The 13,738-nt window shown below is 47.0% G+C and overlaps 1 protein-coding gene across 3 annotated transcripts in view; it reads right to left on the bottom strand.

Moving 5' to 3' along the window:
- The window catches only part of Antxr1 (ANTXR cell adhesion molecule 1), a 203,823-nt gene that overhangs the window by 93,024 nt on the left and 97,061 nt on the right, over nucleotides 1-13,738 (bottom strand). For all 3 annotated transcript variants that reach the window (XM_076567149.1, XM_076567150.1, XM_076567148.1), the window contains 2 exons: nucleotides 11,504-11,573; nucleotides 9,988-10,066 (listed from right to left, as the gene is read on the bottom strand). In XM_076567149.1, the coding sequence (XP_076423264.1) occupies nucleotides 9,988-10,066; nucleotides 11,504-11,573 (149 nt within the window). The remainder of the gene's footprint in view (nucleotides 1-9,987; nucleotides 10,067-11,503; nucleotides 11,574-13,738) is intronic.

The raw sequence follows: 13,738 nt of genomic DNA, 5'->3' as shown, positions 1-13,738 counted from the left end.
AAAGTATAATTCATTTTTTAAACTTTTGCTTTTACAATACAGATGAATGGAAAATATTCTACCAGATTCCAGTCATTCACTCTAGAATGCCTCATTACTTTATGGACCACTAAAGAAAACATTTGCCCATTAATTAATGATGCTTTATTGATTAACAGAATCATCTTAATTTCAGAGATGTTAAAATATGGGGAAAATAGTGTGTGGGAATCTCCTAACCAAAGCAAGACATTTCTAACTATTTAACTTCTCATATTATACAGCCCTAAAATTCTAATCACTATTTAGGACTTTGTTCTGGATCCATAATCTGCCCAGCAGCTATTTTTTACTGCATTATTTAAATCATTTATATTTTACTAATTTTTTGATGGCTGGCCCATTAATTACTGAGAGATGCATATAAATCTCCTCTGAATAGAAGGTGGTGGGTCCATAAACTTCTCTTTGCCATTTTCTCAGATTTACTTTCTACGTGGCATGGGTGTGTCATTACATGAAGACCAGAATCATGGGAACTTCCTGGTGAACCACTACATCATGTGTGGTCATCATAACAGTAATAGGTTATCACGGTCTTCTCCTTCTTTTTGCTATACAGTTTAATCTGCCATTCATTAGATAGCCACACTAGTTTTCTTTTTCTTTTTGCTTAATATAACTGTTCTCATATTTTCATTTCAACCTTTATCTTTGTTTTATGGAATGTGGTCTTACTGCAAACAGCAGAGAGCTGGGTGGTTTGACCATACAAGCCATCATTCTGTGTTTACTAATGGCTGAGTCTGTCCCACCACATCCATTTTGTTTATAGACTATTGGATTTAACTTGTATTTCTACCATTCACTATGTGGGTATCTCAGAGTTTTCCAAAGCATAGTTTCAGAAAAACATTTTTTTTCCCCTCTCTCATCAACTCTCAAAACAAGGCAAACATTCTTTAAAATACGTAGAGATAAAATATTGAAGAGTCAATCACTCAAGTGTCCAAGAAAAACAAATCAACTTGAGTCTTCCCAAACATCTGAAAATATATTTCTATGCATCTGAGGGTTATCAAAACAGAGGTACTGGCAAACTCCTTCTATTTCAGTTTGTAAGCAGTATTTGAGACCTGAGCTTGGCACTCTTGTATTCCTGCGGTCCTCTGCCCTCTCTTGATGATGATGCAGCGGACCACAGGTATATTATTAAAGTGGCTTAAAAAAAAAACCAGGACATCGCTTAACCAAACAAAGCTTTGAGTTTTGGGTGGCTCTCAGGAGACTGCTGAGTAAACAGGAGCGCTGCCTTGCGGGTGGCATATCTTGAAAACAAGGAGGTGTGCTTGGCGCACTGTGCCTGAAACACGACCTCACTCGTGCGAGGTGCAGGCTGGCTGACCTGCATCTCACAGGGGAACCCTCTCCAACAGCAACAGCAAAGGTCTCTCAAATTTATTTCCTAAACGTAAAAGCCAGGCTCATCGGTTACACTCTGGAGGGCTGTGTTTACCCTTCTCGGCTCACGTGCGCTTAGATCCACAATCGCAGACTCGCGGCCATGGCAGGCATCTGTTGGTTTTGCCAGCCCAGTCACTGATCTGATGCCAAATGGCCTTTACAGAACTCTGCCAAGCTGCCAGTTACCTGCGCTTGGAGAGAACCATGACAGAGAGCTCACTCCCACCTGAGACAGACATCTCCACATCTGCTTTAGAATGGTCTTTTCTCTCTGTGGCAGATGTGTTTCCAGATCAAGCTCCAATTCCATATTCTGCACAATATAATAGATTCTGTGATGTTTCTCTCCCATCCAGTTTCTCTGGGCTCATTCTGAAGAGCACTCTTGACACTGAACACCAGACTCAAATGGAGAGTTCACTTTTGTCAGGTTCTAGAGGCCCATCACCTCCTTCATTTTAGGAAGGCAACAGATTCATCTGGTCCAAGGCTGCTCTTAATTTTATTGTCCTCTCCAAGCAAGTCTTTCCCCTGTTTTCTCAACTCACACCACCTATAATAGAGTGATCCAAAGTGTGTAACTGGCCATCCTTTGTCAAGGCTGAGGATGAAGGTCTAGGATCCACACATTCGTGCCTCAGGGCTGCAGACCGGTCACCCTTGGCACTGAGCTCCTTAGGCTAAATAATGGAAAGTAAACGAGGGCTTACTTTGGCTGACCAAGTGCACGAAGCCATGGTCTCCACATTAACACCCCCTGGTTACAGTCGGCACGTCTGCAGCATGCAAGGTTAGGGCAAGCTTCCACAGCAATGCCTTGGGCTCCTTTTCTGTGGCTTCACTTTGCCTAAACTCTACATTCTGTCACAGAGTCCCTCTCAAGGCCCCTTTCTACCTCTCCTCCTGTGCAGAATTCTCTTACTCTTCCAGGTGATGTGACGTTTAAGGAAGTTGGAGCTTGAGTCTTGGTCCCGCCTCTCTTTGGCATTTAGAAGGGCCCCCATCTTCCAGAGGTATCGATTTGGGAGAACCTCTTATTGAGGTGAAAGGCACTCATAGGCAAGCTGCATATGTGTTCTGGCACATTCTCCCAGTGTTTCTGAAAGAGCTGTTGGCTTTGTTTTGCAGGGAGGCCACTGAGAGGCCGACTGGAAAGTAACCCCAGATGTGGTGTGTCTGTGCTAATTCATCATTCCTCTAAAGACACACAGACGTGGAAGGGTCTAGTCTCTAGAACTAGTGGGGGAATTTTGCGGGCCCTATGTCTTACTGCACCCCAGACTGCACAATGTGTACCTCTAGGATGTCTTCCCACCAGAGCATTTGTGTCATAGCTTCTGGAGGTCAGGGGCTGGCTGCTGTTCCCAGACTCTCTTTCCCTCAATCCACAGTACTGGTTGTACACACACTGGCCCTAATAGGCTATCTCTTCCCTGGACTCGGTTCCTTCACGGGGAGGCCCCTGTGCTGCTAGCTGCAGTGTGGATGATCCATCACAAAGGCAGACTTTGATGGATGTTTTGATGGATGGACTGTTTACTTGACCTTGGAAAACAGAAGGGAAAATGCCTTCTCTCATTTATTCTCTAAAGAGTGCACAGTCTTTTTTTATTATGTTGGAAGATGAGCTTGCCACTCAGTCCAGGCTACTGGACTCCATCCCTACCCGGCTGGTGAAACTGAAGAAGCTTTGGAATGGTGGCTATGCCAGGCATCTGTTTACCTAGAGAGCTGACCATAAAACCAAGCTGAATCTGTGTCTGCCCAAGTCTTTTTAAAGCTATTGGTCACAGATCTGAATTAACATGGGAAATGGGCCTGCCTGGTTGCCTTGGACAGAACTCTTCAGACAGTGCTGGGTGGTGGACCCTGTCCTTTCTGTAGTCACACCTGCAGCCACGGTGGCCTCTGTCTGGTGGTGGACCCTGTCCTTTCTGTAGTCACACCTGCAGCCACGGTGGCCTTTGTCTGGTGGTGGACCCTGTCCTTTCTGTAGTCACACCTGCAGCCACGGTGGCCTCTGTCTGGTGGTAGACCCTGTCCTTTCTGTAGTCACACCTGCAGCCACGGTGGTTTCTGTCTGGCACATCCCTTTCTGATCAGCCTCAGCAAGGCAGATTGTCCTCGTGGGCAAATACCTATATTTATATCAGATAGAGGACTCTAAAAGGAACATACAGAATAGGCTTTGAATGGAAGGCCATGGGACTCATACATGAATGGAAGGCCGTGGGACTCTTACGTGAATGGAAGGCCATGAAACTCTTACATGAATGGAAGGCCGGGGGACTCATACATGAATGGACTAGGCTTGAGTCAAGAGAAGAACTACTATTTCTTAAATGGATTTTAGTGGCTTTTCTTTTTTTAAACTTTGGATGACAAAGTAAGAATTAGGTGGATATGAAGGTAGAGTCTTGTTGACTGGCTTGTTAAAAATGTAGACTCCTGGGCTAATTCTGATTCTTAGAGTTTTCTAACCATTGTACTATGGACACTTTGAGCCAGACTATTCTTTATAGTGGAGGAGGCATTGAAGATCTCTTTCTCAGTCTCTGTTGTATACACACACACACACACACATACACACACACACACACACACACTCGGATATATATTTATAGAAAAATACCACCCATTGTGAAGAATCAGATCCTGTTATAGGTGGTTGTGAACCACCATGTGGGTGCTGGGAATTGAACTCAGGACCTCTGCAAGAGCAGTCAGTATTCTTAACCACTGAGCCATCTCTATGAGCTCCAGCATGTTATTTTTTTATATTTATTTATTTATTTATTTATTTATTTATTTATTTATTTATTTATTTATTTATTTATTTTGAGTCTGGGTTGCTCCCTGGGCCTGGAGTTGGTTGTGAAGATCTTCACAGTCTGGATTCAGGATAAAATGATTAAAATTGGGGTGGGGGTGGGGATGCCAGCAGAATGTCTCTGCTGGTTAAGGGCCTTGTCACCAAGCCTAGATGCATGAGTTCGATCTTGGGACTGACATGGTGGAAGGAGAGAAGCGTCTCTTAAAAGCCATCATCATATGCCCCTCACATTAATAAGTGACTCTAATACAAATTAATGAATAAGTCTCTTAGGGAACAAGCTGGAAGCTGGAGCGTATCCACAGAAAGGGAAGAGTGGCAGGGATTTCCGAGGTGAGGGAAGCAGGGCTGCCCTAGTGAACACGGCTTCTCCTGCTTCCAGCGGCTTGACTGTTGCCCTAAGGCTACTGCTTACTTTATTCCTGCACCGAGGAAACATTTTTAGACCAAAGTAGCAAAAGGAAGACTGCAGCCCTGCCTTGTTTGACTTATCAGTAAACCGGATTTATTGGTTTCCTGCCCCTAGTTATCTTGTAAACAACATCTTCAAAGGTTTTTCCTCCGGATCCTAAAATCCAGGCTCATTATACCCTAAGAGAGGGAGCGTGCCTCTTTATCAGGGAGGGAAAAGGCTGCCATGGGGCACGTGCCCCAGATCTTGCAAGGGGGTAGGGAGACATGTCAACGGACTAATGAAGGCATCATTCTTTCCAGTCCCTTAAACAGGTTGCCATTATCCCAATCACAGCCATGCAATATGGGGTCTGAGAACAGTTAGATCGCCTGCCATGATCACGCTCCAGAGTGGTGGGGCTGGGTTTTTTGCTTTGTTTTACCTTAAACACGTTTTCATATAGCTCAGAATGGTCTTGAATGCACTATGTAGCTGAGGTTGATCTTGAACTCCTGATCCTCCTGCCTCAGTCTCATCAGGGCTGGGCTGACAGGTGTGTATCACCACGCCCGACTTTGGAGATGGGGGGTGGAGCTTCTGATCAATAGTGTGAATGAATCCCTTCCTTATTCTGTAAGCACAGTACATCATGCTATACCCACAACACCCAGGGTTTCTTGCTTTGATGTCTGAAGCTGGAGATCATTGTATTTTTATCTTCATTTGAAAAAAAAGGCGGGGGGGCTTATCTGACCAGTGACACCACATGGGGTTTCCTGAATTATTAATTACTGTTTTTAGCTAGGTTCTTTTTCAGATAAACTAGGGAGAGAATGGAAGAGTATTCTCCGTTTATTTAGTGGTTAATCAGACTTAGAGCCTTAGGTATAGTTTTATGTTTCCCACTTTTCCTTGGAGATTGTGACTTTTACAACCCTGGCAAGAAATGCAAAGAAACCCTCACAGTGAGCCAGCAGTGAGTCTGACCTTGTGTCACTTACTAGGTGACAAGACCAAGGGTGGGCACGTGTCCTGGGAAAGGGGCAGCTGTAAAGCTGAGAAATGGCCCCAGTGAAAAGGCAGCGGTCATGGAAACAAGTCAGGGGGGACAAACACAGTCACAGCTCTGCCAGGGGCCCTGGCCCTTGCAAAGGCCATCTTTCCCCGGGGCAGAGCCTCTGCCCAGGCTTCCCCTGTAATCATCATTCCTAAGATCACCACTTGGCATCACCTCCTCCAGGGACATTCCATGACTCTTTTCGGTCCCCTTCTTTCGTCCTTTCAGAAATCCTACAGCATTTACACCTGACTCATGCAACCCTGTCCTCTCTGTGTATACGTATGTGTGCGGGTATGTACACACACATGTGTGGGTATGTAGAGAGCCCAGAGGACACCCCCTGGGGCCGTTTCTCAGGTGCTGTCCACTGCATTCTTTTTGAAAGTGCCTCTCATTGACCCGGAACTTGCAAAGGAGGCCAAGCTGACTGGTGAGTAATCCTGAGGGGTCCGCCTGTGTCCACCTCACCAAGCTGGGATCACAAGTGTGCACTATTATACCTAGCTTTTTAAAGGTGGATGTAGGGATCCAACGCAAGCACTGACCATTGAGCTGTCTTCCAGTCCCCCCACTTCCTTTCTTCATGACACACAAGTCTGGTGGACTCCTTCCTCCAAGAGTAACTTTGTGGACTGGTCTCGGGATACCGGATATTCAGTAGCCATTTAAGATGCTGGTCGAACAGCATCCTGAATTCTGTCCTCTTTGGGTAAAACATGATGGACTTGCAAAATATTTATTGAAAAGGAGATAATCTTCAAGGAAAGCTCCTTGAAGTCCCAAAACTTGCTTTGTACTGTACCAAATCAGTGATTTTTTTTTCTCAGCCTCAGGCTACAGTTTGGGGAGGAAAGAGTATCTGGCTAGACCACTCAATTGAGGTGTGCTGGAAATGTGGGGAAGGGGACCGAATGCTGACGCTTTCTACAGCCGGGCAACTCTGCCAAGTTTACCCTGAGTGGAGAATCTTCTAGTGTTTAAGTGGAAAAAAATCTCTAGCCTGTAAAACTGCATGGAATTTCTGCTTCTAGCCAGGGCACTAGTTATTCACGGTGGCTCTTGAAATGCTGGGACACACTTGTCCAAATGGGCACCAAATAAAGCGAGACAAATCTTAGCTTCATATTTTAAAATGAGTTTTGCCTCCAGGTGATGGGCTGGGCAGGCTGTGACGGGCATGGGCAGGGCTAACCCTTTGCTCAGGCCCCAGGGATCATTCTGATCTAAAAACCATGTCCTCTAGACAAACACTAGCCTGACTTTGTCACCCCTGGATGACCACGTCTTCCACCTTGGGCAGTTTTAGTGTTTACTCTGAGCTTCTGCTTAGGCCTGGTGGGGACTGGAGCTCCATGTTTGAACTGGGAGAGTTCTGCCATCTTGTCTGCCTCCTTCACATCACTTTGGTGTAGGTGAGTGTCAAGTGTGTACATCATCATGGACATGTCATCTCCAAAGAGTCCCTCTGTTACCATGGGACCCAGGATAGGGGAACCATTTCTCTAGAGAGAATCAGTTAGTCAGACTGCATGTGTGGCTTCGGTTGACTCTGAACTCAAGATCCTCCTGACTAAGTCTCAGGAGAGCTGGGGTTACAGGCATGTACCACCCCACCCAGCTAGCTCAGTTTTGTTTAAGCTTCCATGACAAAACACTGAGTGCTGACTAACTGGCTGCCCTCTGCACGTCACAGAGACCTTTTATGTAACACTAGCAACAGCGTCAGTGTGTAAACTCTTACCATCTTCTTTCTCTTGGTTAGGAAACAGAAGTACCAGAGGCATAAACAGCCTAGTCAAGGCTACACAATGAGTCACCAGCAAAAATGGACGTCCCGATTTCCCCTCACCCTCAGGTCTCCTGCTCTGCTTTCTGCCTGCCTGCCAGTGGTCACGCCATCCTTTTAGATACAAGGTCTGGCTCTTGGGGACATCCTGGTCCTTCTTTTCTAAAGTTCCACATTTGATATTTCAGGAAACCCATCATCTTCCCTCCCATGCCACTGACTCAATACAGAACCATCCTCAACAGCCATGCTGCTCCTACCGGTCCCAGTCTGCCCGCGGGCTCGCTCCACAGAGTGAGCTTTCAAATGCAAGTCATTTCTGGCAGCTCCTCTCCTCCAAAGCCCAAGTTCTCACAAGGCCCCACATCCTATGTCCCCGGTCACCTCACTGACTGTTGCTGCCTTCATCTAATCCCTTGCAGAGAACTACTGCTCGCCTTCTCACTTGGCCTCAGATGCCAGAGGTCTCTGGCCTCAGGGTCTTGACATTAGGCCTCTTGGTTTGAAGCTTTGCACCCTCCTGAAGCCTCCTGTGGCCTCATAGTTAGCTTCCTCACTATCCGGGGCTCTCCTCAAGTGCCATCTTCTCAGTATGCCCCTCTAGTGTTTGCACTGGAGCCCACTCAACGAGGCAGTACCCAGCCCTCTTATTTAGTTTTTCCCTGTCACGTATATTATGTTATATATATGTTTAGCATGGGATCATTTCTTCTCTTTACTGTTTATTGTGTATCTCCCACTCTCTGTCTACTGATGTATTCTAAGTACCTAGGAGGGAGCATCTTATAACCAATGACTGTTTGTTGATTAGTCAACGAATGGACTTGTATCTCAAGTACTAGGGTGGTGATAATTTTCTTATAGGCTAACAGAACAATCTGAAGGAGAAGGAAATGATGCACAATATATTGGAACGTGATTTTTTAATCAAAAGTCCATTGAACAGGAAACTTGGTGATGTAATGGAGAAAGGCATTTGAGATGTAGACGGAGGTTGGAGTGAATTGAGACCATGCGGTGGACCTTGCCTGGGGATTATTTAAACTTTTCAACCCACTGGTAAGGCTGCCCTTTCTTCTTCAGAGGCTCAAATTTAAATTAGCAGTCTTGTATTTTCATACCACAAGCTAGGCCAGGCCTAAGGCTTTCGCTTTCCAATTTCCCTTGTCCTTGTGGTCTCAACTATCTGTCTGTGGTGTGGTCAGACATAATAAATAATTATTAGCTCCACAGGGTGGAGAATGCTTCTAAGCAAGAATTGGGAAGGACCGTCATGTCCATCCTGAAACTCGGCTTCCTGTGCATTTACAAGGTAAATCATTTTTGCCTCATTTGGCTTCATGGCTCAGCTGTCACCACTAAGGACACAACACCAATTACTAAAGCGTTCCATCGACATGTTTTCCAATGGTTAACCAGGCATGACCTTTGTAAATATCCTCACTGACTTCCTTCATTGCTAGAAAGATCAAATGGCGAGCATGTACTTAGTGAAAGAACGGATATTTAAATGGAAGTGGTGCTAGAAACATTCCCATTAGGAGGTGGCTTCTTAAGATGAGTGAACTGAGTCCCAACTGCCCAGGTAGGCTGAGCTTTGAGACAGTGACCCTGGTCAGAAGGGACTTCATAGGCCCAAGTGTTCTCTGTCAAGTGCCCCCTCCCCACATTACCTCCTTAGAGGACCTTGGGATCACTAACACCAGGGTGCATGCTCAGTCAGTGTAGCATGAGGTGAAGGTGTCACACACACTGTCCCTCTCTTTTAAACACATATTTTTGATTTATTGGGTATCACATTAAAAAAAAAAACAGTTCCTCTGGTGATTTTAGGGGTAGCCAGAATGAAAACGGCCAGACAAGAGGGATCTGTGCTGTAGGAGCCAACAGCCAATACTTTGTGTCCCTAATGCAAGACCCAGTCAGTCTCTCTCCCTGGCTTCATCACTTTTCCATTTCCCCCTAGATTATCCCCACAACCACATAAACAAGTCCCCGTTTTTCCCATCCTTAAATAACAGGTCCTCTATAAATTCTATACCTTTCTTTAGCTGGTACCCATTTCCTGCTCCTTAAAATGAAAGAAAATAAAACACCCAAATTCTTTAAGATACATTTTCTGTGTTGCCCAGTTCCTTCCTATCGCCCCGGTCACAAGTGTGTCTGACCCAGGGGCCCACCCTCACTATGGCCAATCGTGTCGCCTGTGCAGGCCGGTACACCTGTGCAGGCTGGTACAACCAGGGCTCCTCCTCAGTCCCAGAGACAGAGAACCCGAGGGACGGACACTTGCATCACTGATCCACAGTAAACCACACCCTGACCCAGCTGGCATCAGGGCTCGTCGGACAGAACAAGACTCAGAAAACGTTTCATGTTTGATGTTGGGGAAGGCTGGGCTTTGGGAAGAGCAGTTCTCAAACTGAGAGAGAGAAAAGATAATGGCAATGAGGTGGGAGGTTCTGACTTACGCAGTGTGTGGTGGTGATGATGACGGAACTGGAGATGAAGGACAGGCCATCATTCATGCTGACCTGCAGGGCCGCTTTCCTGCAAGGACGAGAGAACCAGATGCACTTAGGACAGCGTGCTGTGGAGCAGCAGCTCCAGAGCCAGACAGAGCTCAGTTCCTTCCCTGTGGGGCCTGAGAGTCTTCCTTGTAGCATGCAGCGGACAGTCTCTCAGGGCCACACACCTGTGACATCCAAAGGATGCTGGGATGGGCTCAGCTGATGTGTCAAGGCGGGATGGTAACTTTGCGTTGCAGTAAACTGCAATGGACAAGGAAAGGCTGTCTATTCGATCTGTTTGCTATAGTTCTTCCTTCCTTCTTGTCTTTCTTTCTCTGAGACAAGGTTCCTCCACAAAGCCCTGGTTGTCCTGGAACGCAGCACTGGAGACCAGGCTAACCTTGAACTTAGAGATCCACTTGCCTCTGCCTCCTGAGTGCTGGTATTAAAGTTGTGTGCTACCACATCCTGCTAGATAAAACATTCTTAAGAGCCACCCAGGTCAATAGGGATAATCGGACAAACTGTAGGCTGCATGCTCAGCTCTTGTTAATGTGGACTCAGTGGTCTTATGGGGCAGTTTTGTGGATCCCTGTAAGACTCATGGAATTACAGCTGTGGACAGATTGGTTTGTCTTCTCCAGGCTTCTATCCATAAAGTCTCACCGAGATAAGAAACCAGGTCATGCTATGTGATTGTGGGCTGGGTAGCAGGGCCCCAGTGTCACAGGCTGACTGCAGACACTCAGTCGGAGGTCTCAGTTGAAACAAATGATGAAAGGAGAATGTAATGTTTTCCTTGGAAGCCATCTCCAGACTGGTAGGCATGGTTTGGAGAGGCTCTTTTCTGGTCTCTGAAATGGTCTGGGCTCTCTGCTGGGCTCCATAGTCCTATTCTAGCTCAGGGTGTTGAGTCTCTTGTATGGACATCTCACCAGCACTTGTTTTAATGGCACCATGCGATGTTTGCTGTATGTGAGTTCAGGGAGTGTAGGTGAACACCTGAGCCTCTGTGGAGGATGGAGAGCAGTGATCATGAACCAGCCAGGATACACTTACTCGCCTTTCTGAGCTTCCTTGTCTTGAGGGGACAGAGAACAGCCACTTTTCAGGGCACACATGATGACAGAGTGAGGTAATGCATGTGAGGACTTTCTAGAAATGTGGTTGGGCTTGAGTCAGCAGACCCAGGCTTGAGCCCAGACTCTTCCACCGGTTGCTGTGGGACCCTGAGCAAGTTATTCAAACCCTTCTAGCTAGCCTGAATGGGAGTGTGTCATTGTTGTGAACTACAGAGGATGAAGGAGATACTCAATCACCCTCCTGCTGGCTGGTTTGCCATAACTTTGGCACCATCCTCATTGGAAGAATCTAGAGAAAGATTCCACTATGACAGTGACAAAAGAGATCGCTGTCCCTCTATCCCCTCTGCCTCCTCTTCCCTGGCTGTAGAACTCTGTGGCCGATGGAAACTTACATGCCAACTTCTTTTAAGATGGGTGCTGGGCACAGCAAGTAAGTGTCTTCCACAGCAAAGGGCTTCTCATCTGCAAAAGGAAATCGCAAGGTCATGTTTTCCAACTCGGTGTCTTTGGAGGTCACCAACCAAGTCCAGAGGGACCTGGTGAAAACAGAGAACTGTGTGAAATAAAAACTCCTCTTGCACTGAGTTATGGTTGGAATATAAAATGTCCCCCGGGGGGCTTACTGTTGAAACCAAGTACCACGCTGGTGGGGAGTGGAGCCTAGCTGGTAGCTCTCTCTCTCTCTCTCTCTCTCTCTCTCTCTCTCTCTCTCTCTCTCTCTCTCTCTCTCTCTCCTCTTTCTGGCAGTGTACTCTCTGTCTCTGTATATCTATCTATCATCTATCTATCTATCTATCTATCTATCTATCTATCTATCTATCTATCTATCTATCTATCTATCTATCATCTATACCAATCTATAGATGATATAGATATAGATGTAGATGCCATGAGGTGAGGAACTTTCTTCCTTCACTCCCTTCCAACTCAATGGACTGAAACTTCTAAGAATTGGTTTCTCTTCTTGTTTACCTTGGGTATTTGTCAGAGCAGCAGAAAGCTGACATATGTGCTAGACCCCCCCCCACACACACAGTAGCACCCCAACATGTGTGGTAGCATCCACTAGATGAGAACTCAAGGCCTCCTTCCTGATGCTGGTCTCCTGGCTCCATGTCCAGCTGAGATAGCTCTCTTACAACATAGTTTGAGTTTCCTTTTCTCTTAGGGATAGCTGAGGGGTTCTAAGGAGATTCACATCTCCGACCAGTTTGAGGGAGGCCATCTTCATGGAGAAGATGCGCTGGCAAACACAAGCGGGTACACCAAAGTATCCCTGAGTTTTAGAAGGCGGGCAGCTTCCATGAGTCTATGGTCAGGTTTCAGGAAAACCCAAATAGGAGTTGTGTTTAATTGGGGAACCGGGAAGAGATGGGGTTTGGCATGAGCTAGGGCTCAGCCCTAGGGTAGTGTGTCCTCAGGTCGAAGGTCAGTGTGAATTGCAGAGCCTGTAGGGGAAAGTCATTCAATGCACTCATCTTTAATACAAAGTATAGCCTTTGCGGAGACAGCTAGCTGATAAAGTACTTTTGTGCATGAGGTCCCAAGTTCAGATCCTGAGCATCCATATAAAAGCCAGGCAGGGCGGCAGGCACTTGAAATCCCAGCACTGAGGAGGCAGAGACAGGCAGATCCCTGGAGTCTGCTGACTCACCCGGCTAGCTGAATCACTGCTTCTTCTCAGATGGCTTGCGGGCAGACGGCTGCAAGGTCTGGATGCCTAGCCCATAAGCGGCTTGCCGCCTTGATAGCACTCAGCTCCTAACAGCCTTGGGAGCTAAGGCAAGAAGGGGTCTTAGGTTTTCTCCCCCACCTCGAGTGTGTGTGTGTGTGTGTGTGTGTGTGTGTGCTTCCTCTATGGCTCTCCATCTTAGTTTTTGAGATGGGTTTTCTCAGCGAACCTGGGTCTTCCTGATTCAGTAAGGCCATCCGGTCAGCAAGCCCTGGTTATCCTCCTGGCTCTACCTCCCCAGTGTTGGGATTGACGATAGGCACACATTGCTGTGCCCGGCTATTTATTTCTTTTTCATATGCAGGTGTTTAGGGATTCAAACTCGGGTCCTTGTGCTTCTGCGGAGCACCGTACCAACTGAGCCACCTCCCCATCCCGGGATCGTTTTTCAGATGCAGAAATGGAGGTTCAGAAAGACAGGGGACCATCTTGGCTGCATGGCGATAAGAAGCAAAGCCAAGCTCAGACCTCAAACTCTGCAGCACCCTGTCCTCACGGAGAGACTTCTGGCTCCCGGGAAGTCTGTATGAAGGACTAAGCCAAACTACCAGACATGGCTGACTAGAACTTGTCCTTACTTCCCTGGGGCTGTGGTTTATCCACAGCTTTCGCACACAGTACCTGTGGTGCACCCCCCCCCCCACACACACACAGAGAGCAGCCACAGGGGAGCCCCAGAAGGCCTTGTGACTCTTGGCTGCATGCTGTGGTTAGATCTGGAGGGCTACTGAGGCAGTCAGGGCCCTGCAAGGCTACACGCACGAGTCCTGTGAGCTCCTGCCCTAGCTAATGAGGGGCGGGAGGCCGACAGTGGCCTTGGCAGCAGGACGGTTCTAATTCTCCTCCTCTTTTCATCTTCCTTTCCTGTTTGGGAGACCAAATATTTCTGGGGCTA

Source organism: Peromyscus maniculatus, chromosome 3, assembly GCF_049852395.1.
Source record: "Peromyscus maniculatus bairdii isolate BWxNUB_F1_BW_parent chromosome 3, HU_Pman_BW_mat_3.1, whole genome shotgun sequence".
In the NCBI taxonomy this organism is placed as follows: Eukaryota; Metazoa; Chordata; class Mammalia; order Rodentia; family Cricetidae; genus Peromyscus; species Peromyscus maniculatus.
This window is presented reverse-complemented; position numbering and strand designations above follow the sequence as displayed.